At 46.0% G+C, this 24400-nt stretch overlaps 6 protein-coding genes across 7 annotated transcripts; 2 read left to right on the top strand and 4 right to left on the bottom strand.

Annotated features, from left to right (window-relative positions):
- Positions 260-3032, bottom strand: LOC110436335 (thylakoid lumenal 29 kDa protein, chloroplastic). The gene is made up of 11 exons (XM_021463155.1): positions 2806-3032; positions 2598-2714; positions 2216-2300; positions 2085-2119; positions 1926-1991; positions 1806-1845; positions 1544-1669; positions 1320-1426; positions 1044-1181; positions 754-888; positions 260-665 (listed from the first exon to the last, which is right to left on the bottom strand). The coding sequence occupies exons 1-11, from the start codon at positions 2899-2901 to the stop codon at positions 555-557; spliced, it is 1056 nt and encodes a 351-aa protein (XP_021318830.1). The 5' UTR covers positions 2902-3032; the 3' UTR covers positions 260-554.
- On the bottom strand, positions 1806-5889 carry LOC8063924 (multiple organellar RNA editing factor 2, chloroplastic). Its single transcript, XM_002447004.2, has 9 exons — positions 5456-5889; positions 5259-5356; positions 4738-4803; positions 2806-3639; positions 2598-2714; positions 2216-2300; positions 2085-2119; positions 1926-1991; positions 1806-1845 (listed from the first exon to the last, which is right to left on the bottom strand). The coding sequence occupies exons 1-4, from the start codon at positions 5788-5790 to the stop codon at positions 3488-3490; spliced, it is 651 nt and encodes a 216-aa protein (XP_002447049.1). The 5' UTR covers positions 5791-5889; the 3' UTR covers positions 1806-1845; positions 1926-1991; positions 2085-2119; positions 2216-2300; positions 2598-2714; positions 2806-3487.
- Positions 7406-10075, bottom strand: LOC8063923 (V-type proton ATPase subunit G1). 2 transcript variants are annotated; one of them, XM_021462365.1, is made up of 4 exons: positions 9857-10075; positions 8457-8554; positions 7862-7962; positions 7406-7788 (listed from the first exon to the last, which is right to left on the bottom strand). In XM_021462365.1, exons 2-4 carry the CDS (start codon positions 8542-8544, stop codon positions 7645-7647), a joined length of 333 nt encoding a protein of 110 aa, XP_021318040.1. In that variant the 5' UTR covers positions 8545-8554; positions 9857-10075; the 3' UTR covers positions 7406-7644. The 2 variants fall into 2 exon arrangements, with proteins under 2 accessions (XP_021318040.1, XP_002447048.1); XM_002447003.2 differs by having other exon boundaries at positions 8457-8551.
- LOC8072279 (protein KOKOPELLI) lies at positions 10982-14190 on the bottom strand. The gene is made up of 8 exons (XM_021464134.1): positions 14125-14190; positions 13803-13880; positions 13606-13710; positions 13380-13478; positions 13021-13098; positions 12757-12913; positions 12246-12570; positions 10982-11705 (listed from the first exon to the last, which is right to left on the bottom strand). Exons 1-8 carry the CDS (start codon positions 14182-14184, stop codon positions 11204-11206), a joined length of 1404 nt encoding a protein of 467 aa, XP_021319809.1. The 5' UTR covers positions 14185-14190; the 3' UTR covers positions 10982-11203.
- On the top strand, positions 14567-17116 carry LOC8072278. Its single transcript, XM_002448416.2, has 4 exons — positions 14567-14884; positions 15003-15114; positions 15213-15285; positions 16470-17116. Exons 1-4 carry the CDS (start codon positions 14827-14829, stop codon positions 16740-16742), a joined length of 516 nt encoding a protein of 171 aa, XP_002448461.1. The 5' UTR covers positions 14567-14826; the 3' UTR covers positions 16743-17116.
- LOC8063922 lies at positions 22957-24129 on the top strand. Its single transcript, XM_002448415.2, has 4 exons — positions 22957-23112; positions 23202-23337; positions 23439-23511; positions 23785-24129. The coding sequence occupies exons 1-4, from the start codon at positions 23073-23075 to the stop codon at positions 24052-24054; spliced, it is 519 nt and encodes a 172-aa protein (XP_002448460.1). The 5' UTR covers positions 22957-23072; the 3' UTR covers positions 24055-24129.

The following is a 24400-nucleotide window of genomic DNA, read 5'->3' as shown; positions in this document are numbered from 1 at the left end:
TCAGGGATCAGGCAGTAAGGCTGCCCCGCCGCTCGACGACAACGTTCTGACCTCTGAGTCTGTCTGAGGCCGATCAATGATCTTGTTTGTGATGGGCATATTATGGCAACGACTGATCAGGACTTCAGGAGGTCGTGCGGATCATTTTGCACGGTGTACATCATCGTAGGCAGCCGTGCTGCGTGAAAATGCCGAGCCAGGAGCGGCAGAGGGCGCCTGATGCCTGCTGTCCTGCTTCTGATCAGAAACATGAATTCAGTCATATAACTTGCACTTTGTTTCTATTAATTCTTCAATAGTCTCACGTACGTAAAGGAATTTACACAACACCACATTTCTCACAAGCGTTTGGCTCACACAAAACAAAATCGGAGAACCAAATTCACCATGTACAGGGACCATCCTAATTGCCGGGGAAGAATGTCTGACAGCTGATGAGTAGCCAATACATGAACGTCAGTGCCGAATCAAATCACTCTTTAGCAGCCAGAGCCTACCATATTATGAGCTCCTGAATCCTGGGTATGGCCGATGCAGGTGCCTGGCAAATATCTTTACAGTTTCAATTTGCCCAGGTCAATCTTTTGCTTAGGGTATGTGTAGGCTTCATAGTTTATGTTCTGGCCGAAGGAGCTCAGCTTTGTGAGTGTGGTAATCAGGTCAACCTGCCATACAGACAAATAAGCACAAGTTAGAATAAACACTAGAAGATATACCGAGCATTGCCAGCACATACGCATCAATGAATCATACTTCGTAGTCAGTCCGGGAGACAGTCTCGCGGCTCCGCTGGTACTTCTCCACCCATGGACGGCAATCTGGATCAGCTATCAGTCGTTCCTCGGTAGCAGCCTGGTCAGGTCCAAGGAATGCTGACATAACAGCAAGCTGCAAAAAGAGCCATCTTCTATTAAACGTGAGACTGGTTCATGGTTTTTGCTCTCTCTCTCTCTCTCTCTCTCTCTCATGGTCATGACAATAATGAGATAAGTTAAGACAGTTAATTTATTTCAGCAATCTAATAAGGATGTGGTAGTAGTAACCTGGCGAGGACCCAGCCCAACAGCGACGAACCTATCCTTCATCTCCTGCACAGAAGCTTTGCTCCACTCAGGCACTCTTCCCTCTGGATCTGCTTCCTGTGCATCTGCTCTCCCGAATGTTCTATCGAACAGACCCCACTGTGGTTGCAAATAGTCAAAACAAACGTAGAGAAAAAATATAATTTTAAACGTTAAATAAGGAGCAGCTTGTACAGAGTGTATACTGAACATATGAAGCATCATGTGACATAAGGAGCAATGTGGCACAGTACATACCTGCCCATTTGAACCATATGCAGAGTATAGGGTTCTTCCCTTCTCTTCATTTCCACCACATTTGGCAATGGCCGCGTCAAGAAATGATCTCTTCAGTGCTGATTGTGCTGTTTCAAGAAAAAACAAAATTCTTAATTTAAAACAAGCCAATATACGGAAGAGCTTGCCAGTAAAGATCAACAAGTTTCATAATGGTAGTAAAACTGCACTGGAAATTGTCGAACCTGCAAACTGGATCAGATCTGCAAATGAAATGGGACCTCCCTTGGAAAAGGAATCTATCTCCTTTTTGGCTTCAGTCAGCAAATCCAATGCAGCAGAGAGCCCACTGTTTTCAGGTCTGCTTGTTTCTGGGCTTTATTTGAAAAATTAAGTATTAAATGGTGGAGCAACGCAACGGATTATCTCCAGCTGAACATTTTCTTCTCTCAAAACAAAAAACAAACTGAAGAACTGAAGAAGAGAAAAGGAAAAAGAAATTGCTACCTAGCCTGATAGACCCATTTGCTCCTCCAGTTTTTGTGGCCTGCAGAAGAATTAAACCAACTCTCTAAACCAACAGAGGGACCCAAATGCTAATGATATAAAGCCATTCAGATACCAGACCTTGTCATATGTCATGGCATCATTCAGTGCCAAGGTCAACAATGATGGAACGAGCTCTGGCTTAGCCTTCAAAAGATTATCAGGTTCACAGTTTCAGGCAACAGAAGTGATAGATAGATGAAAGAAAAACACCAGGTACAACAAACTAAGGCGTCTCACCTTTATGGCTACGTAGAGCGTATCTTTGATTTTTGCTGCAAAAAACAGTCAAAAGACTTCAATTTCGATGGTGAGAATGAAACATTAGCATTCAAGTGGGCCAATGGAACTAACAATATGAGATGACCTACACTGGAACTCCGACCGTTGTCTACGCTCAATGAGATCAGCTGCAGTAGCCACTCCAGAGAATCTTGTAGAACCGTCGATCAATTCCTAACCCAAGACATAAATAAACGAAGTTCAGCTTATCACCTCTGAACTGAGACAAAAGGTGTCTTTCCTCTTAAAACAGTATAACCACATTTGTACATTGTTTTCCTCTCAGAACAAATTAGCGAATAATACTTTTCAGCATCAGCATAAGTTCGAGCGTGACTAGATGCAGCTGAGATAAAAAGTTTGCTGGGGCAACAACTTGAAGCTCTCCCATAATGCTACATTTGTTTACTTCTGTAACACCAATGCACAAGGGCATTGTTCTTTTGTCAGGATGGTAGCACTACCACTTACCAAACCAATGGCGCTCCCGACGCAGGTGCCAATGAAATCTCTCCGGCGGAATCGCAGACGCTCTTCATGAGCAGCAGCCTCCGAGCCCTCAGCGTCAGCCCGGCAGCAAACTCGAATCTGCGCAGGCAAAACCAAGGATCACGCGATTACGTCGGAGCTGAAATGGAATCTGCACGGGCAAAACAGTAAGTTCGGGGGGCGTACGTACGTGCGGGTGCCTCCGCGTCGGAGTCGAAATGGAAGAGCAGGCAGCGACGCCGCGGGCAACGAGCGGCGCGGTCGAGAGGAAGCTCGCTCCCGCCATTTCTCTACTGACCTCTGACGCTCTCAATGGCTGGTTGAGCGCTCTCAATGGAGGCTCGCAGGCTGGTGCGGCAGTAGCTCGCGAGGATAAGGCAGCGAATCGTGGATCACCTGCCTGCGCCACACGTTGCATATCGCGGGCGTCCCGATTGCCTGCATACCGTTATCTCTACCAGAATGTGATGGTGACGGCATGCATATGACTGTCAGTACTCAGTGGCAATGTGGCACCTGCAACAATAACGGGCTGGAGCACTGGAGCAGTTTGTGAGAGGGGAACGGTCGAACGGACGGGGCCCTTCCGAGATGATCATGCAGTATATCATCTGATAATCATCAATAATGGATTAATTTCTGACTAAAGACGACTTTAAATTATCATGCGAAGTTAAAAGGATACATCGTTCATATCAACCAGAGGTACAAGCCCAAATGCATAAGCATGTATAGCTTAAAAAGCGGAGCAAACACAAGGGATGTCATTCTCATGTGGGTAGTAGGGAAGGGGGATTGCTGCTACATCTCCAGCATCACATTTAGGCAACTTGTGGAAACCGTGGCATTTTCCATCTCCAGAAACAGCATCATCATCGCTGGTAAGACTGGTTCTCCCTCCGCTTCACATAGCGGGTCCGGTCACTGTACCGGGGTCGATCTTGAGCTCTCTGAGGCACTGGCTCCACCCTTCTCTGCCTTTCTGGCGATCGCTGAACGATTTCACCGTTCACAAATAACTCAGCTGCAAAGAAATATAACTTCATGAAAACCTAAGATATGTTCATATTAAGATGGTTACGAATGGAAGAAATTTAATAACAGACTGAATCTCAGAAAGGATTGAAATGTAAATGACACCAGTCAACACACTTGATAAATTGGGAAGAGACAAGGCATTCAACAGAAAAGCAATGAATATCACAAATGAAATGTGAGGCATCCAATAAAAGTGAAATTCCATGCCCATACGGCAAGCTAAACAAACATAATAAAAAGAAAAAGTGGAATTTTTAACCAACCGTTTAGCATTGAATGACAAAAAAGCTAAATGTTATTAGCATTTTCACATTGCTTCACATCTCTTTCAAACAACATTTTTTCACTAATATGGGCAGAGGAACGTGCAACGCAGCAATAATATTTGATAGATATAAAACTACTATAGAAGGAGGATCCAGTATTCCAGTAAGTAGAACTATGGAAAACTAAAGACAAAGATTGTTGAGACATAATACTAGGCAACCGGAAACCATACAGCACAAAGTAAGTTTTTCTTGCAGAAAATGTTTTCAAGTCATCCGATTAATCGCGATTAATCGTCCTGGTTGGTCCCAGGTATTGTTGACCTGTACAAGTCGTCCGATTAATCACGATTAATCGTGATTAATCATCCTGGTCAGTCCCAGGTCGACCAGACGACCTGAAAACATTGCTTTCAGGGCAGTGACAATTCAAGGATCTATTAATAGCTAGCATGAAATAGTCCTCAAAAAACGAAATGAAAAAAACTCAACTTCCCACTGCTTTACATCTCTTTCGAACAACATTTCTTCACTTATGTCAGAGGAACGTGCAGTGCAGCAATAATATGATTGCTAGATTAAAAACTACTATAGAATGAATCCAGGAAGTGGAACTATGACAAACTAGCAAGACAACAGATTACTGGGAAACAATAATAGGCAACTATCAACCATACAGCTGAAAGTGAGGTTTACTTCCAGGGCAGTGAAAATTCAAGGATCTATTAACAGCTAGCACGAAATAGGTCCTCAACAAACAAAATGAACCACACTCAACATAAACCTACAGCTACAGGACACTTAAGTAATAAACTTACCACCATAATCCTTGTTCTCAGCATCAACATAAGAGTCAGGAAGCACAAATAGAACCCCTGGAAGGCCTGTTTTATGCAAAACACAAACCGCAATTAGTGCAACTAGTGATGCATGTAGTGTACTGAAAGTTCAGAAGATTTATATCCGTTAATGCTTATAGAAACAAGCACACACATAGCATGATATCTGCAAATGGTCACTGAAGAAAGAATAAGCATAGCACGTTTCTTGTAGTAAATGTTAACACGTCACTTTTCCTGATAAATTTGCTCAATGAACACAATAACATAGTACCTAAGCTCAAACAAGTAATGTGTCACGGACAAAATCACAAATAGACCGCAACATTGTAATAGTTGAACATAACTAAGCCTTCTGCGCCAACAGAAATCTTAATTTTCCATGTTATCACATTACGCAACTATCAATATTATAGCACAACGCAAAATACATTAATTGGAAAAAAAGACGACATCACATTGCATGTTTTGACTCTTGAACAAGGAACCAATCAAGTCACCTTCCAGTTTGTTGGAGGTCTCTTCATCAATTTCGCAGCCGAATCCAAAATAGCGCTCGCAGGACACATTGTATATCCTCTTCTTCGCCTCCTCTTCGCTGCAACAACAGAAAGCGAATTATCCAAAATTATTTCTCATCCCGCGAAACAACCAAACCTATGGAGATACTTGATTGAATCAGAGGATTAACAATTACCTCCCTACCACCTGGGCAAGGGTCTGGATGTAGCAATCGATCATTTGCTGCTTCGTGGCGCCCTCGCCGCCGGGCTTGTCCATGACGATGAGCCAGTGCTCGTAGTCGCAGCCAGGGAACAGAGGCGCCATCTCCGTCGGCGCACGGTCACCGCCCTGACCCGACCGCAGCGGGGAATATGAGGAATCCGGCCGCCGCGCCATGCAGCGGACGGACCCAACGCCGCCGCCACGTTGCCGCGGGGGGCGGATGGAAGAGGAGGACGGGAGGCGCCGTGACGGGAGGAGCGGCCGCGCCGGGCGTGCGGCGACGAGGGCGCGCGCTGCGGTGGCCATGGGTGGCGAGGGAAGAAGCGGTTGGCTGGAAGCGGTGGTGAAATGGCGAGAAGAGGGGGGTTTGGAATTGGATGGGGTTTTGATGAGGGGAGTGCCAGTGAGTGAGGGACCGGACGACTGTGGAGATATTTGCTGCGCTTGGGCGCGTTGACACTCCAATGGGCCGCCGGTTAGCCCTGCGCACCCTCGGACTGGAGGCCCAAATAAACACACTAATCAAAACGTCCGGCAATGCTCGTTTCTGCTAAGGAACAAGTCCAAGTTATAGCCTCGTAAAAAAAAAGTCCACGTTATAGAGGCTTTATTTATATATTTTTATATATAATCTTTTTTTTCAAAAGGATCCAAACCAAGAAAATTACAAAATTATACTAATGCCGTCAATTTAATTAGAGGGAATTCCTTTTATCTTTCTGCTCATCTAAAAAAAATAACTTTTATATATGAGAAGTCGGATGGAGATAAAATTGATACAAAAGTTATAGTAGAGAAAAAAAAGATCTACAAGTTTGTAGTTTATAACATTTTCTTTTGAAGTCGTTTGATACCTAAATATTCATACAGTGTTCAAATCTATACTTGTAGATTTAAATATTATGTCAATTATTTTGATTAGGATGTATGTTTAACTGCTATTCTTATATAATTTTTGTATTCATATGTGAATATATGTAAAATTTATAATTGTTTAAAGACGTGCAACGTTAGGGTGTAAATAAATTGCCTCAATGTATCTAGTGCAGCGTATTTTATATAAATTATAATTGTTTCATATAACCTCGTATAGGGATAACATTTATACAGATATCATAGATACCTAAAAGATCTACAAGTTTGTAGTTTATATATTTTCACTTAAAGCCATATTGATACCAAAATAATCAATTTCATGTTTAGATCTACACAAATAGATATCTGAACATTGTATCAAACGACCTCAAAGGGTTAAGCAACATAGCTAAATTGAGCTCCACTCATGTAGGTAGATGTATTTCATCTTACGCCGGGCCAAGGCATTGCAGCCGCCCAAGCAGGAAACAAAAATCGAATCACAAGGTTATTGTATCCATATCCCAATATACATCTACACATTGAGCATGTAAGATACATAATATGAGACCAAATTTTTATTATTATTATCGGGCCTTTGGTTACCGTGAGCAACAGATCATATGGCTGTTTAGTGTAGGCAAATGTAGTGGTAGCCTGGTAGGAATGATTCCGTCCGTTCAAAAATTAGTGTTACCGAATACAATCGGACACTCGTCGTTCTTTAGCTAGTATAGTTTGCTAAACAACTACTTAAATGGGTAAAACAACCATTTAAACAGATAAATGATCGATTAAACAAAAACGGTGTACCACCATGTTGAGTTTGAACGGTGTGTAAACAGACTGGACAACCGTTTAAACGAACAATGCCAAAAACTGATAATTTATAGAGTTATCCTAAGCCAATCCTATTCCTGTTTGATTAAAATTATTAAAACGAGTACCAATTTTTGTAACACCAAATTTGAATAATTTGACAGACCAATGTTATAATTACAAGTGTATTTATTTGGTGTTATAAACTAGAGTCTAGAGGTACTAGGTTGGATATAAAAAATCACTCTGTTCAGAAAGCCAGACGAAAATAACATTTGATAAAAAGGAAAACTAGGGAAAAAAACATTTACATGCACCAACCGATGAACGAGTATTGATTGTACGGGACCTTATTCTATGATTAAGAACATAGAATTACAGCTAAAAGTGGATTTCATTTATTACCACTTTCTTGTACTAATAAATATATAGATAGATAGATAATACAATGTTGCAACTTGCAAGCATATTTGCGGACAACAACATTCAGTTCTTCACAGTGGTGACATGCCTCAGAAGCATCTGAATGACTTCTGGGGATATACTTGCAGCCTGTTGACTGAGTTGTTCAATTTTTGCTGTTGTCTCTTCCTCAAGACGTTTAACATTTGCACCAGAGTCACCGCTGCTCTGGAATCAGCAAATACATAACTCAGGCTCCATGATCTTGTGAACATTCAAGCATGTTGGGCTAGTGACATACCTCTGCAACCTTCCTCTGGAATTCAGCCTCCATCTGGGCACGGTATTCAGCTATTTCCCTCTCAGCCTCCTCCTTGGCTTGCCTAAGCCTTGCTGACTTAGCTGTTGAACACAGAAAATGTTACACTGCAGCCCATCGGAATCAACCATAATCACTGGATATTATCTGCATAAGTTAAACAGACAGTTCTAGAGCAAGAGCTTCGGCGTTGGAACATGGTTGTCTAATCAGTGAAGGACAACGATATTTTTCTGACTTGGGTTATGCAAATTCTACAGTTAACATGTGACTTTTGAGTGATAGGCATGGCCTAACAAGAGCCTGTAGACTAAAGCCAAAAAAACAACAGTATACCAAAGGCAATTCTACAGACTAGATGCTGATCTCATATAGCTCAGAATTGAACATGCTTCTAGACTAGATGCTGATCTCACTATAGTTCAGAATTGAACATGCTTCTACCTAAAATGTGAATATCCACAAAGATTAATCGGTACATCAAAATACAGGGAATGCTCTTATGCCCAAGGTACTTGCTCTCAAGAACTATGCTTGATTTATAATAATATTTGTGCCAAAAGGAAGATAGTATTACCAGCCCTAGCTGCATTTACAATCTGCTGAGCCTCTTGCTCTGCAGCCAACAACTGTTGGATTCCACTCTGGCGCCTGTTCGCATCCATCTTTCAGCTGCTGCATCAAGGACCAAAATTCAGAATCAACAGAACATTAGCTACAAAGCAAAACTAACAACCATAAGCAACAACTATCGCTCCGCTGCTCTACACCACTATACATGGCACTGCAGACTGCACAACCATGACCACCGCAGAAGCTCCACACTACCGCAGCCAGTCGCCACAATGCACCACCATCATCGCTGAAAGACGAAGCCATCCAATCAACATGCCATCATCATTGCTTGTGCCATTGTTACTGACAACGTCCCACACCAAGGTAGCGGCTGTCATGCAGGACTAGCCGTCGCAGACCGCTACAAACTGTGTGACGCCTGTGCCATCATCACCGCTTGCACTGTCAGTTTACGCTGTCCTACACCGGACTAGCCCTTTCACGCAGAGTTTGCAGCCGCAGTTTGGTGCAATCCCTCATAGGGACTGAGGGATACCCAAGCGCTGCATCTAGCCATTACCAAGCTGACCACAACTTTCGAGATCCGAAAACTGAAACAACAATGCACACAAGCAAGACACTGTGTTGTACATATCAGCTGCGGCAAGCTTCCTGCCTCCGAATGCCCTCACAGGGCCTCCTTGGGCAAGAGTGATCACCACAATTTGTGACCACCCACCACCACACCAAACAATGCGGCAATGCTCCTGCTGGACACCCCGTGGCCACCAACTCACCGTTCTCCTCAAGCACGCACGCGCCTCCTTCATAGCTCCTGACACCCCTCACTGCCCGCCCTGTCGCCGCCGGCCTCGCCATGCCGCTACCTTCGCAGGTGCCCAACCGGCCGGATCCGAACGCCGGCCCACCAGATTCGCCTTCCCCCGGTCTGGATCTGGGTCCTCGCGAGCCGCTGCCGCCCACACGCAGATCGCCTCCACCGAGCCGGACGAAGCTCCGTCACCACTGCACGCCGAACCGAACACCGCGGCACCACCCAAAGCGCGCCCGCACGCCGCGCCCTCCGAGTCGAGCGTAGGTCGTTGCGTGCGGCCGCCGTTGCCTTGCCGGTTGCCGCCCGCACAGGAACCCGATCTGAGAAAACGAGATGGAAGGAGAAAGTGGGGAGGGGATTTGCCCTGTCGCCGCCGTCATTGCAGCCGCACGGACCTCCTGCCTCGTGCTCGGTAGACGGCAAGACGGTAGAGAGGCGAGGAGCTGGAAGGAAGCCGGCGCCGGATCGGGAGCCGCCCGTGTCGCCTGAGAGCGCGCGACGCGGCGGCAAGAAGTAACACAAATCGAATAGCCAGGGTTTGGGTGCACGGTTTCGCGCAGCGGGGGGGAGAGAAGGGGTGGGCATACCTGGTGGGTGCTCGTCGCGGCTGGCGAAGGGCCGGACGAAGACCTGGGCGCCTAGCGCAGGGATGCGGCGGCGGTCTTACGTCGTGGTCGTCGGCACTAGAAAGAGAGGGCGCGCGCAAGGCGAGGTGAACGGGAGAAGAAAAGCCCGTAGGGAGGCAGTCCAGTCTCCAGTCCGGGTTCGTAAGGTCACGTGTAGCCGTGAAGGTAGAATTCTGGCCTGGTTGATCTGATGATCCATCCAGTCGGACGTCGGAACGGATCGTCCGCGACTCGCCGGCTCTGCCTGTACCATATCTTCTCTAAAGAGATGCGTTCAAACAAGCTGTGACCTTTGTTTTGTTTTTGTTTTCTGAATTTTTTCTTGTCTACCAGAGAGCTAAATACTCCGTATACGATTGTCTTTTCATGCACAAGAAATAGCAGCCGATGTATCAATATTTTTTTGTTTATAAGCTTCCATCTACCGGACTTTGTGAAGTAGCCAATTGGACCTATTCAGCACCGGTGGATGTGGATCACACAAAACATGCTCCAACCCTATTTCCTCTGTCATTCCCGTTCGAAATTGCAATAAAAAATAGAAACATAATGAATGCATCGAAAAGCATCATGTTCTTGGTCTCTCCACAAATGGTAAAGTTTTTTTTTTCCTTAAGACCACATGCTCTCACCCTTCCAACTATTAGATTCGCATTAAAAATTATACAAACACATATTTTAATACAGTATGTTTACACACTTCTCAACGTAAATTTAATGGGTGAGAGAGTGAGAGCATGTGTGCTTAAAGGTAGAAAAACCGTGTTCCTCTGCAAATGGCAAGTATATAGTGAGCTGGGAACTGAACGACAAGAGTTCATCACAAGCTGACTTAGGCCAGTCTTAATGCATTACCAAGACTATAAACTAGATATATGAACTAGGTAACCGAGCCACGTAAGTTTTATGGGATGAAACTTCTCTCTCATCTGATGAAACTCCTTCATTTAATGACGCTGTCAAGTATGCAATTTTGCTTATGTGGCACCCTATTTAATGTGTATGACATTCTCATGAAACATGCATTGAGACTAGCCTTATGAGAACCAACAGAAACCATCTATCTAGAAAATCCAACCAAATTACAACGGACCGAAATCAGAACCCAATATAAACAGTTAGCCGAGAAACGGGGTGACCTTTATCATATCAGAGCTACTCAGCTACATTTACATAACAGTGAAACACCCACACCCTACTTGTCAACTTTAGGTGTCGGTGTTCTATTAACATTAACACTGAAACATGTTGTAAGTTCATGAAACAACCGGAAGTGAATATGGAGTGGCAATGACCAAGTAAAAGGACCTACAGCCACCCTGCCTTTCCATGCCCTAAACGGTGCCGTGGTCTACTGCCCGCCGTCACCCTTGCCATGCCCCGCTGCCACCAATGTTGTATCTTCTTGGCCCGCACCCGGCTGGCCTTCCTCCTCAGTTTTAAGCCCGCCGGTGCCCTCCGCTTGCCCTTCAAATGCCGCTGCACCGCATCGAATAGCGCGTGCATGTTCCCGCCGCCGCCACCACCGCGCCTCTTCTTCTCCGGCACGCCTACCACCGTCCGGCTCCTAGTATTCTTGTATTTGCCTTTAGCGCGGTGGAACATGCTCGTAAGGTACTGCCACGGCGAGTTGAGGTGGCCTGCGCCGCGGACGACGCTCCTGGACGAGGGGCCAGCCTCCTGGCCGCCCCCGAGGTGGTGGTGCTGGTGCTGGTGCTGGTCGTGGCGGTGATGGAACACCGTGGCGATTTTGTCCTTGAGCATCCGCAGCCGCGCCACCCGCTTCTCCAGGATTTCCTGCCGACGTCGCCTCCTCATTGAGCGCGACACCTCAGGTGCGTACACCGGCGGCGCAATGCCCCGTGTCATCAACGGCGGCGCAATGCCCCGTGGCGCCATCACCGGCGGCGAGTAGAAGTAGGGATTAGCAAAAGCACGCGGCGCCGGCGACGCCACCGGGCTCGTGGAGGCAGACCGGCTGGCGGCGCCCCATGAGCTTCTGCTGCCGCTGGACATGCTTCTGCTGCTGTACATGTCCGCGCTGGAAACGTCGCTGCCTTGTTGCCTCCCGCGCGAAGTCCTCCTTTCTTCTGCTGCAGATCGGTGATTGTTGCTTGGTCTGATGCGGCTCTGTATGGTTGCCATCGTGTTGCTCGAGGAAGAGCGTTCCGGCGTAGCCACGCCGCGTCCGCCATGCTCCACGCCATGACGACGCGACGTCATGCTCAGGGACAACCCAGAGTCCAGCCTCTCGAAGAGATGCACCGAGGAGGAGCTCTCGGCTTCGACGTGCCGCGGGATGGCGCGGCCATGCCGCCTTGACGACGGACCCAGAGACAGCTCCCGTGACACGGAACGCCGGCTGCTGCTCCTGCTGCTGATGCTGCTGCGTTCCAGCGACCACTGGTCACCACGGCAGGAGCTGCGACAGATGCTGTCCCGGCGATCGGCAAGCCGAGTACCTCCGGTCACCGTGCCATGTCTCGACGTTCCATCTGCGGGGAAACGGGGGAGGCTGAGGCTGGAGTGCCGCTGCTCTTGGCTTGGACGGTGCCGTGCCGGCAATGCGGTTCTCGACGAGCACTTGGAGGCGAGGCGAGCAAGGGACAGAGGCTCTTCCGCTGCATGGCGATGGCCGTCGCCGTGGAGGCCGGATCGGCGTGACACTGTAGAATGTTGCAGGTTTAGCCGAGCAAGAGGAGGCTCTTCCGCTGCATGGCGATTATGGCCGTCGCCGTGGAGGCCGGATCGGCGTGACACTGTAGAATGTTGCAGGTTTAGCCGAGCAAGGGGAGGCTCTTCCGCTGCATGGCGATTATGGCCGTCGCCGTGGAGGCCGGATCGGCGTGACACTGTAGAATGTTGCAGGTTTAGCCGGCGCGATTGCTCACTGGCCAGGAGGCTAGGTCTGGGTGAGGCCACTGGCCTCAGGCGCGGATCGGCATGCTGTGTCTGGCAGTCTGATCGCATGGAGAGCTTTCTCTCTAGCGCAGGGGACACTAGAGAACCTGATAGAATCTGCAGAAAGGCACATTTTAAATTTGATTTTCATTGGCATTTGACCAGAAAATAGGGCTGTAGGTGTGGCCGTCTGTAACTAATGGTACAAAAAGCAAATAGGTTACCTTTGCCTGCCTCCGGACAGCCTCCTGGGTAGCATCTTCTAGTATCTTCATCAGAACAGCCATGGATGCAACGTCTAACTGCACAAAAGTAACAACAAATTAAACTTGCGATTGTTTACCTCGCAGAATAAACGCTGAAAGGGCTTGGTTCGTTTTTTGCTCCAATATTGTCTCATCCTTGCAGTTAGATATTGAAAGTAGAAGTGTAGATCGAGCTATTGCTTCGGTTTACCATGCCTAAACTTAGTTCTTTCATTCTTCAGATAGAACACAGTTTGTACTAAAAAAACGAAATCTATTCCTGATTTTTCTTAGTTCTCCACAAGACATAGCAGCGAAGGCATAATCAAATTTCTTACATTTTCATCTGCCGGACCCTTGTGAAGCAGGCTGTACAGTTTTGTGAGCGCCTCCAGATCAGACAAAATTTGCTCCATCTCTGTTTTTTCTGGCAATTTCATTTCAAAATCAGAATAAGAAATGAATAACTGAACTTATTGTCACACAGACATGTATCTTTAATTCTTTATCCCCCCTTTTCCCCAAAAGGACAGCAAAGAGCAAAGATTGGTTCAGCAACTAACCGTTGTTAAGAAATGATGAACTCGGCGATGCTGTTTGATCCATTTTCTTTGGAGACGTCAAACCAAGAGAAAACGGAATCACCGAATCAGAAGCAGCAGTAAGAGGCTGCAAAATGTTGTACGGTACGTAAGGTACTCCATAAAAAAATTGCTGAGAAGGTGACGCAGTTTACAAGTAATGGCACGGTAACAAATTACATTTGCCTGCTTCAGGAGAGCTTGGCGTGTAGCATCATCAAGCAGCTTCTTCAGAAGGGCCCTGGACGTCTCATCTAACTGCACAAATATAAGAACAAATTAAACTTGCCATCATATATGCTTCAGAATTGCAAACATATTTCTCTACCACCACACACACAAAAACAAGGAACTATGACATCAAAATCGCAGCTTCCCTTTTAATGAAATACACGCACCAAGCGCGTTAGCAGGAAGAAAAAAAACATCAAAATCGCAGCGCTTCCTTTTGAGTCGATTTTGGCTAAAAGAACTGAGATTTGTTTTTTGGACTTGTTCTCACCCTTTGAAGCAGCCCGTATAGCTTCTTGAGCGCATGCAGATCAGACCACACTTTCTCCATCCCTGTTTCTTCTGGCATTCCATTTGAAAATTACAGTAAGAATTGTAGATTAAGCCCAACGTCTCCCATTCCCCAAAAAGAAAAAAAAAAGTAGAGACAGCAAAGACAGTAAATAACAAGAGTACAAGACTGGAGCGGAAACTTACCGTCGTTGTTGCAGGACGAAGATATGGATATCACCTTCGGTGTTTTATCCATCTTCCTTAAGACAAATGGGAATCGAAAGCTGTTAAGGCTTGCTTGATGCTTCCGCTTCCAGCGGTCAGGACTAGGTCCCAAGTTTGATCCTGAAGCAGGTGTTTGTCAGACAAAAGGTAAGGAAGGAATCCATGATTTATTATTCTAGGGGCTGAACTGCTCGAAGGAGCAAGGAAAGCAGTAGCGCTATCGCCGGCAGGAAGGGAGATGATGATAAGCACAGGCAGCACAGGACAGAGACGCCATTAGCCGGTCCACAGCTACAGCCTTCTGATTCTGCCCTTCCCTGCAAGCGAAGCGACCTCTTCGTCAGACATCAGAAAATCTATTCCGCCACATCGATATCGCTACCACCGTAGGCGCTCCCTCTCCTCTTCTCCCACTCGTCGTGTGGTTGCCTCCGATCCTCCCGGCCGCCATCGATACAGATCGAGAGAGCTAACGATGTCGTCGTCCTCGTCCAAGTCTAACTTCTTCGGTCGCGCGTGGGACAGAGCACGCGGTAACCACGTCTCCTGGCCCTGCACGCGCATCTCTCGCCATCGCCATTTCTGTAACCTCTTGTTACATTGGTCTCTCTGCTCCCCTCTGCTCACGAGAAGGTTCATCCATGCTTGCAGGCAAGTCTGATGTCGAAAGAATTTGCAAGAAAGTCTTCGAGGACCTGGCGGACAAGAACACGGGGCTCCTGGACATCAACTCCCTCCACGTCGCCACCCTCATGGTTTACAAGTGAGATCGCCGTTGCTTATTACTGTTAGTAATCGCTTCAGTATTAGATCGCTAATTTGTCTGTGCTGACTACTCTTCCCCATTTTCGATTTCGCCAGTTCAATCAACAAGCAGTTAGCCGGCCCTCACAAGGACCCTCCTTGCCTGAACACCATCGCCGAGAAAATGAAGGTATGGTTCCAAGTTTCGCTATGCGACGTACCTTTCCCTGGCCGGAAAGCCTCTCCCCGGCGGGCGGCGAGGTAGCACATGTAGCAGGGGGGCGACCGAGATTGCGAGGGAAAGAACGTTTTTTTTTTTATTATTATTATTTCTAGGGAAGGAAGAACCGGCAGTTGCCTGCGCCGTCGCTGTGTGCGTCGATGAGGGAGCGGCGCAGACGGTCCTCGAGAGCGGGCAGCGCAGGGGAGGCGCGCAGCCTGGCAAAATAGGGAGCGGAAAAAAAAACTACAACTATTTAACCATATAGACGTAACTGGTTAATAGATAGGAAACACTGTATAACACATAATTGACCATGATTTTATATATTTATTCATATTCATAGATAGAAAACCCTGTAATTTGTAGCCCCACCCTTTTTCTCTTCATGTAAAATAAAATAATGCTTGTTCGCTGAAAAGTACTCACTGAAAAATACTATTAAAATAGTGCTAAATAAGAAAGCCAATAATTTAAAGTCTATTTGCTTAGCTGATAAGTTATGGTTAAAATAATTTTCGCTAATTTTTTTTGTTGAATGGCTGACAAATTTAATAGATAAGTTCAAACGAACAGACTATTACATTCAGACTCCCCTCGTTTTAGTTTACAAGTGATTAATAAATTGCAATCCACAATATATTGAATGAGATTATGGGAAGCCAGTAGACCCAATTTGAACTTACAAAATTGACTTCAGAAGCCGCAATCGGTCAATCCATAAAGCTTCATGCCATGTGCGGCTGTGCTGTGCATCCCATGCCCATGGTGCCAATGCGCACACTGGGTCACAGCCTCACCGGCCTGCCGTCCGAAGCACGCACCCCGCCGGCCGCTGAGGCGCTAGCCTAGAGTCACGAGTTCGCCGCCCACCGCGCCAGGATTTGGAGTTGTTGGGGAAAATGAGGAGAGACGGGAAGAGAAAAGAAAAACGGCGCGACTGGCTGCCTGGCTGATGCCGATGTGCCTGTTCGCTACCTGACCTGGTGGGGCGGAAATTGGGCCATCAACCGCTCGGCCTTACTGGGCCATCAGGTCGGGAGAGAATGCATGCATGTTTCATCCTTGAGTTTTTTGGGCCGTCCGGGTAGTGAAAGAGATCAGCCCAATCAAAAACTAAACTAATCCATCGCTTTGCTCTCCGCCAACTGCAGTTGTACCACGACAAGAAAACGATACTGTTCACCGAGTTCCAGGAGCTGATCCTCGAGTGGGTGCACAAGGACCTGCGGCTGGTGCTCGCGAACAAGGCCGCCGTCGCGATCCTGGGCGCGCCGCTGCTCGCCGTGACGGCCAAGAACGCCGCCAGGCAGGTGCCGAGGATAAGCGACGCCGTGGAGCAGGTGCCCACGCCGCTGCTCGCCACCGTCTTCTCCGTCGGGCTCATGCTCCTGCAGGACGTCCGGCTGGGCAAGCAGAGGGAGTGAAACCGATCACCGGAATCGCCTCGAGGCGCTGGAGGTTTCGCTTTCACTGGCTCTCACGGATATCAGCATATGGTCCGTCACATTATACAGCTCTGCTGCTTTGTGGTGATAGGATCAAAGTCTGATAGAGAACGATGTACTATTAACTAGTAAATTATTACAAGGCGATTGGCGTCTGAATGGCACGTATACAAATGATTGTGATGGCATTTGTACCAGTGCAAAGTGTTCTCAGAAAATATGATTTGAAGCGCTGGTGCACGCACATCTGCCCACTGCCTAGCGTGGGCATGTTTGGATGCTATCCCCAGGAGGCAGGAGCAGCTGCCTGGACTGGACGCTGTCTGTGATGCAACCCGATCCTGCTGCCTGGCTTGGTGGATTGAGTGTTTGGTTTGTGTTGTTAAAGTTTAATAGGTATTGGAGTATTTTTATTTTATTTGACAATTAATATCTAATCATATAGTAATTAGATTTAAAAGATTCATCTCGTAAATTACTCTCTAGTTGTATTTTTAGTTTCATAAATAGTGTATATTTAATATTTTATATATGTATTCAAACATTCGATGTGACGGACACTAAACTTTAACAATCTAAACCAACCGGCCCTGGCTCCCTGCACACGTTTCTGGACGCCTGGCATTAATGGAGGTGATTAGCACCATCCGGTCTCAATGTTTTTTTTTCTCAAAATTACAGGCAACGTTGTGACAACACAAATTGGCTATCCGACTTAAATATATACAATTCTCTATAAATAATTAGGCCAGTCTTAATGCATAGTTTCATGACACGGTTACCAAGACTATAAACTAAGAGCAAGTATTATAATACGATCAGCTGCTGGCTGTAAGATTTCTTTATAGCCTTCTTGCAACCCACTTATATAATGGTTAGCTCATCACTATTAATATATAGCCCACTTGTCTGTCTCATAGACTTTCTTGGTTTTTGTGTCTGAGCCGGCTGTAAGCTTACAGCCTGCTTTTACTCTCTCTCCTCTTCTCTCTCCTCCACCTCAACATTTAGCTGAGGCCTTGTTTAGTTCCTCAAAAAATTTGCAAAATTTTTCATATTCTCCGTCACATCGAATCTTTAGACGTATACATGGAGTATTAAATATAGATAAAAATAAAAACTAATTACACAGTTTAGTCGGAATTGATGAGACGAATCTTTTGAATCTAGTTAGTTTATAATTAGACGATATTTGTCAAATACAAACGAAAGTGCTACTATTCATATTTTGCAAAAATTTTTGGAACTAAACAAGGCCTGACTTACAGCCTACTATAATACTTACTCTAAGTAAACGAGTCATATGAGTTTCATGGCGATGAAACTTCTCTCTCATGTGATGAAACTCATTCATTTAATGACTCTGCCAAGTCAGCAATTTTGTTTATGTGACACCCTATTTAATGTGCATGACACTATCATAAAACATGCACTAAGACTAGCCTTACAACAATATACAAGATTAATACACACTAGTTGTATATCTTAATTAGTGTTTCCAAGCATAGGCCTCCAACCAATATCCTTTAAAATTACCTCACCAGGCAAAAATCATCAATTTTTCGGGCAACTCACAGGCACCGCTTTTTTATCAGGCAAGTTGTTGAGCTCTCCAATCAAACAAGCTCTTTAAGCAATTGCAGCATGCGCCAAGGAATTATCTCTTTTTTTTTCCTAAAAAAGTAAGGCTAGTCCACAGGTGAATTTTGTTTTATTCACTCAAACTCTCGTCTCCGATGATAGAATTGAGATTAATTTGTGTTGGATATATTTGATTTTGATCTAAACTGATGCATAATTTGCCTAATTCTCTTGGTCACAAGGGATGAAGTCGGATGTTTATTCCTTTACCAAAAAAATTTGATATGAACTCGCCTACACAAGGCTAGGAAACCTATCATCTTTTGTGGGCACAGTTGCAAAGGATACCAAGGCCTTGTTTACTTCCCCAACGAAATTTTTTCGAGATACTGTAGCACTTTCGTTTATTTGTGGTAATTATTGTTCAATCATAGACTAACTAGTATCAAAAGATTCCTCTCGTAAATTTCGACCAAACTGTGCAATTAGTTTTAAATTTCGTTTATATTTAATACTCCATGTATGCGTCTAAAGATTTGATGTGACGGAGAATCTTGAAAAATTTTTGGATTTTGGGTGGAAGTAAACAAGGCCCAACTAATGGAGGATAGGTGGTAGGAAAGCCCAGGGCAAGGAAACTCACTCGGCCTTGTTTAGTTCACAAAAATTTTAGTTTTTGGCTACTGTAGCACTTTCGTTTTTATTTGACAAACATTGTCTCATCACGGAGTAACTAGGCTCAAAAGATTCATCTCACAAATTACAGGTAAACTGTGCAATTAGTTATTATTTTCGTCTATATTTAGTGCTCCATGCATGCGACTGTAGGGATATAAACCCCTATACCCTTATGGCTAGACTTCGGCCAGGAGGCTTGGTCCATTACGAGACGAGTTCAAGGCTTGATCCGACAACCTGGAGTTTCGCGCAAGGAAGCAAGATGTGGAGATCAAGCAGGATTCTAGTCGGTTAGAATAGGAATTGATATCGAACTATCTATGATAATTGTAACCGATTAGGATTAGTTTCCAGATCTGTAACCCTGCCCTTCAGACTATATAAGAAGAGGCAAGGGACCCCCCTAGGACATACGATTCTCTCAACACAAATCAATACAACCAGACGCAGGACGTAGGTATTACGCCAACTCGGCGGCCGAACCTGGATAAAAAGCTTGTCCGAGTCTTGCGTCACCATCGAGTTCGTAGTTTGCGCACTGTCTACCGATAAACTACTACCGTGGGTATACCCCAAGGTAGACTGCCGACCAGCTTTCGTCGACAGTGGCGCGCCAGGTAGGGGGTGTGCGTGCAACTTTTCCGGCGAACAAGATGGCCATCATCCCAAACTTCGTGGCCATGGCGGGCGGCTTCACGTTCACCGTCAGCTTCAACAGCTTCACCACCACGACCGCGAAGGAGGCGTAGATCCAATCTGTGCCGATCACTTCTTCACCGACGTCGGCTGCAGCTCCAACCACGCTGGCTACGACTTCGACCACACCAGCAATGTTTCCGACCACGCCGACAACGCGTCGCACGCTTCCCTGCTACAAAGGGAGGCAGATCGACAACACCGACCTGCTCGGGCCATCGACCGAATTGTTTGGCCTACTTGCTTTGACCACCAGTCGCAATAATAATCGCCGCGAAGAACGACGCTATGACAACAGCGACCACCGTCATGACAAGTCGAAAAGCTCGAGGGCCGGACAATTTTGTCGTCACCGACTAGACTTTCTTTCAAAGATAAGTACACTTCTAATATTTTATTTATTTTTGGCATAATATTTTTAATATTATTATTCTTCAAAACAACTTTTTTAGCCGACTAGTTTTTTCTCCTACACGAGCTTTCCAGAGCCGGTACTGTCTCCGACTCCTCCCTACACGTGCATGAGATCCGCCCTCTGCGTTCCGGGTGGTCGGCAGTAGCTCTCTGGCGAGGCTGGCAATCCCACGCGTGTCTAGGTTCCGCACCTCATGCTGATTGTTGGCTAGACCAGAGCTGGTACAAGCTCTAGGACGAATTAACTACTCGTGCTAATTTTATAACAAAAAATCTAAAACTTATCTCAGTACTGATTTTTATCTAAAGTTTATTTATACATCATGTACTACCTATTCTTTATATTTATTTTTCAGGGGTTTGGCCCAGTCGACAAGCTACGCTCGGGGACTCGTCGACTATTCCCTACGCTGTGCCCGGGGACTGCTCCGACCACCGAGCACGTTTACGTTCCCAACCACGCTCGGGGACTTGTCGACTACTCTCTATGCTGTGCTCGAAGACTGTGCCGACCACCGAGCACGTTTACGTTCCCAACCACGCTCGGGGACTTGTCCACCGGTCCCTACGCCGTGCTCGGGGACTGTGCCGACCACCGAGCACTATACGCTCGGGGACTGGTCGACCAGCTCACCAATTTAAAAACTTGGGGACTGCACCGACCACCGAGCACTATACGCTCGGGGACTGGTCGACCTGCCCACCAATTTGAGAATTCGGGGACTGTACCGACCACCGAGCGTTATATGCTCGGAGACTGGTTGATTAGTCTATTCAATTGCAGACGAGCATGATATGCTCGGGGACTGGTAAATTCAATTTTTTAGACCTTGCTACAAGGCTCATACTTCGCCTTCCAGCAAGCTCGGGGACTACATCGGTACGATGCATCTGGCGATGCATCTCAGTTACAGAATTTCTTTGAGGACTTTTATTTTGACCCTGGCACCACGTGCCTACGTCACCTACTACCAGGCTCGGGGACTAAGTGGGCACACTTCATCTTGCGGTGAATATGCTTGATTTTTTGATGTTTATACCTTTCAAAAAAGTAAAGTGGGCACACTTCACCAGGAAAGAAATCTTTTTTAATTTAGAGCACCATGCATTCTTCGAACAACTCGCTTCTTCGATGTCAATGTTGATCAACTGTCTTTTGAGTTGGTCAAAGAACCGTTGCAACTGTTTGGGCGACTTTCCCACTTATTGAAGACGTCAAGTCTCACTGATCGAAGAAGCTCAAGACGGCGTGTTACATCACAATACATGGTGCTCGGGGACTAGCTGTGGGGGTATAAACCCCTATACCCTTACGGCTAGACTTCGGCCAGGAGGCTTGGCCCATTACGAGACGAGTTCAAGGCTTGATCCGACAACCTGGAGTTTCGCGCAAGGAAGCAAGATGTGGAGATCAAGCAGGATTCTAGTCGGTTAGAATAGGAATTGATATCGAACTATCTATGACAATTGTAACCGACTAGGATTAGTTTCCAGATCTGTAACCCTGCCCTTCAGACTATATAAGGAGAGGCAAGGGACCCCCCTAGGACATACGATTCTCTCAACACAAATCAATACAACCAGACGCAGGACGTAGGTATTACGCCAACTCGGCGGCCGAACCTGGATAAAAAGCTTGTCCGAGTCTTGCGTCACCATCGAGTTCGTAGTTTGCGCACCGTCTACCGATAAACTACTACCGTGGGTATACCCCAAGGTAGACTGCCGACCAGCTTTCGTCGACAGCGACCAAAGATTCAATGTGACAGAGAATCTTGAAATTTTTTGGAAACTAAACATTGCTGAAGAAGCTAGTCTCATCTCGCTCTGTGAGAAACTGCAGAGAACACCAAATTTGTTCACCTCAATAGGCAAGATTAACCTTGCTTAGCCAAGCAAGGCTAGGCAAACATACATCTAAACATGCAAAGAAGGAAGAGAACTCAAGGTGCAAGGCGTTACTAGTATGTATTAGGAAGATAAAAAAAAAACTAGAAGCAAGATAAAATTCACTAGTATAATATCTATGCTCCTTTAAGTGAGAAAATAAATTGTTGGCCTCTCAGCGATTGCAACACTATATTTAGGAATAAATCTCTGGCCTCTCAACGATTGCAACACCACTTAGCATTCTTTATAATTACTATACACGACATTTTCAATCATTGTGTTAAACAATGTTCGGTACTGCTCTTAATGTTTTTTCAAATGTTATTTCCCATTGTTCCTTCTTGTTGCTGCCTTTCATAAATATGTTGTTCAACGTTGTTTATATACCCTTCACACTGTCCGGAGCAGCGAAGCGAGTCTGTTTGGGCTAGTATATAGGATTAGGTTTCTGATAAGCAAGGGGATTGCTCGAAGCGAAGATAAGAATACTATGGTTGAGAAAATAACTTTTCTAGCATTTTTTTCCTTTTCTATTTTCACCCCCAAATTGGAAAGTATTTCGTGTGACTACGGCCTTGTTTAGTTCCCAAAAAATAGCCATTTTTTTTTTCAAGATTCTCCGTTTTATCGAATCTTGCGGCATATGTATAGAGCATTAAATATAGATAAAAATAAAAACTAATTACATAATTTGTTTGTAAGTCGTGAGATGAATCTTTTGAGCCTAGTTAGTCTATGATTGGATAATATTTATCAAATAAAAACAAAAATACTACAGTGTCCCAAAACAAAAAAATTTTGGAAACTAAACAAGGCCGTCTGTGCGATCACAGTGTACGTTGGGTGCATCTCTGTGTACCATAAATCGGGTACGCAAAGCACACGCTTTTAAGAAACCTCCAAACTGGCAAACTCTCACGGGAAGATGGACACAGTCCACATGATTAGATTAGGGATCCGCTAAACCAGAATCTCAAACTTCCGCAAGATACCTTTATTTCTCTCGCCCTTTTGCAGAGACCCATCCAGCTCTCCGCCGTCGGCCCGGCCATGGGACAAGCCTGGGGTAATCTCCAAGACAAACTTCAAGGTACCCGCCCCATTAACCCCCTATCGGTCGATTCGCATCTTATTCGCGGTCGAGTTGGTGGAGATGAACGACGAATCGGATCGGTGCAGGGCGGCGGTGGAAGGAGCACCAGGTGAGGAAGATCACCGACAAGGTGTTCGACCGCCTCACGGAGGACGCCCAGAAGCGCGAGAAGGAGGCCCTCAGATTCGAGGAGGTCTACATCGCCGTCCTCTGCGTCTACAAGTACAACAGCGGAGCGAATCCTGTGTTCTTTCTGAATACTCTGCAGTTTTTTTATCTATTTCTGACTGATTGGTTATTATTGTTGTTCTTGCTGGTGGCAGTGACATCAACAAGTACTTGCCAGGGCCGCACCACGATCCCCCGTCCAAGGAGAAGCTCAAGGCCATGATGGATGTAATCACTGTCTCCCCCTTCGTTTCAATTTTGTTGTTTTCATTCAGTATGGTCAATCGAGCATCGTGTTCTTCCAGTTGTTCCTTGAACTGGAAGCAAAGTGTTCTTGGTTTGTGTGTTTAATTAATCACAAAGTCAGTTGTTTGCTGTGGAAGGCTAGAAGTAATTATTTTTCCCTTCTCGAGATCCCCGTTGCTTCAGCTGCTACAGGTAGCTCTTGAGTTGAATCGAATCGAGTGTGGTGATCACTGGCTTGGTTTCTGCAACGCGCAGGAGTACGACGTGAACCTGGACGGGCTCCTGGACCGCGAGGAGTTCGCGGAGTTCATCCGGAAGCTGACCGCGGACTCGCTGTGCACGATCAGCGTGAAGCTGCTGATCACGCTGGTGGCGGCGCCGGCGCTGGCGATGGCGACCAAGCGGGCGACGGAGGGCGTCCCCGGCGTGGGCAAGGTGGTGCGCAAGATGCCCAACGCGCTCTACGCCTCCGCCATCACCCTGGGCGTCCTGCTGGCGCAGAAATCCGCCGAGGGCGTCGAGTGACTCGCATAGCTGAACTGCACTGCACCGTCGAGTGCTGTATAGATGCAATGCAACCAGGGTGTCTTATCTATTTTGAAAACCTGGGTGTCTTATCTAGGATAGGTGTTGTGATGCTTCATTTCGGCTTAGGCCTTGTTTAGTTCCGAAAACTGAAAGTTTTCGGAACTGTAGCACTTTCGTTTGTTTGTGGTAAATATTGTCCATTTATAGACTAACTAAGGTCAAAAAATTCGTCTCGTGATTTACAGTCAAACTGTGTGATTAGTTTTTATTTTCGTCTATATTTAATGCTTCATGCATGTGCCACAAGATTCGATGTGACAGGAAATCTTGAAAACTTTTTGAA

Source organism: Sorghum bicolor, chromosome 6 (genome assembly GCF_000003195.3).
Source record: "Sorghum bicolor cultivar BTx623 chromosome 6, Sorghum_bicolor_NCBIv3, whole genome shotgun sequence".
NCBI classification, from domain to species: domain Eukaryota; kingdom Viridiplantae; phylum Streptophyta; class Magnoliopsida; order Poales; family Poaceae; genus Sorghum; species Sorghum bicolor.
Note: the sequence above shows the minus strand (reverse complement) of the source record. Positions and strands in the feature narration are given on the sequence as shown.

Bases quoted from the DNA above. Each gene is read 5' to 3' on its own strand.
- LOC110436335 (XM_021463155.1), bottom strand. From the start codon at position 2,901: ATGGCGGGAGCGAGCTTCCTCTCGACCGCGCCGCTCGTTGCCCGCGGC. The intron at 1,182-1,319 runs GTATGTACTGTG...TTGCAACCACAG, and splicing joins CATATGGTTCAAATGGGCAG to TGGGGTCTGTTCGATAGAAC. The intron at 889-1,043 runs GTTACTACTACC...CTCTTTTTGCAG, and splicing joins TTGGGCTGGGTCCTCGCCAG to CTTGCTGTTATGTCAGCATT.
- LOC8063924 (XM_002447004.2), bottom strand. From the start codon at position 5,790: ATGGCCACCGCAGCGCGCGCCCTCGTCGCCGCACGCCCGGCGCGGCCG. The intron at 5,357-5,455 runs GTAATTGTTAAT...CTGTTGTTGCAG, and splicing joins CTTGCCCAGGTGGTAGGGAG to CGAAGAGGAGGCGAAGAAGA. The intron at 4,804-5,258 runs GTGACTTGATTG...TGCATAAAACAG, and splicing joins GACCTCCAACAAACTGGAAG to GCCTTCCAGGGGTTCTATTT.
- LOC8063923 (XM_021462365.1), bottom strand. From the start codon at position 8,544: ATGGATGCGAACAGGCGCCAGAGTGGAATCCAACAGTTGTTGGCTGCA. The intron at 7,963-8,456 runs GTAATACTATCT...TGTGTTCAACAG, and splicing joins TGTAAATGCAGCTAGGGCTG to CTAAGTCAGCAAGGCTTAGG. The intron at 7,789-7,861 runs GTATGTCACTAG...TGCTGATTCCAG, and splicing joins TCCAGAGGAAGGTTGCAGAG to AGCAGCGGTGACTCTGGTGC.
- LOC8072279 (XM_021464134.1), bottom strand. From the start codon at position 14,184: ATGGAGAAAGTGTGGTCTGATCTGCATGCGCTCAAGAAGCTATACGGG. The intron at 13,711-13,802 runs GTAATTTGTTAC...AACATTTTGCAG, and splicing joins CTCTCCTGAAGCAGGCAAAT to CCTCTTACTGCTGCTTCTGA. The intron at 13,479-13,605 runs GGTTAGTTGCTG...GATTTTGAAATG, and splicing joins GTTCATCATTTCTTAACAAC to AAATTGCCAGAAAAAACAGA.
- LOC8072278 (XM_002448416.2), top strand. From the start codon at position 14,827: ATGTCGTCGTCCTCGTCCAAGTCTAACTTCTTCGGTCGCGCGTGGGAC. The intron at 14,885-15,002 runs GTAACCACGTCT...CCATGCTTGCAG, and splicing joins CGCGTGGGACAGAGCACGCG to GCAAGTCTGATGTCGAAAGA. The intron at 15,286-16,469 runs GTATGGTTCCAA...CGCCAACTGCAG, and splicing joins CCATCGCCGAGAAAATGAAG to TTGTACCACGACAAGAAAAC.
- LOC8063922 (XM_002448415.2), top strand. From the start codon at position 23,073: ATGGGACAAGCCTGGGGTAATCTCCAAGACAAACTTCAAG. The intron at 23,338-23,438 runs GTACAACAGCGG...TGCTGGTGGCAG, and splicing joins GCCGTCCTCTGCGTCTACAA to TGACATCAACAAGTACTTGC. The intron at 23,512-23,784 runs GTAATCACTGTC...TGCAACGCGCAG, and splicing joins AGCTCAAGGCCATGATGGAT to GAGTACGACGTGAACCTGGA.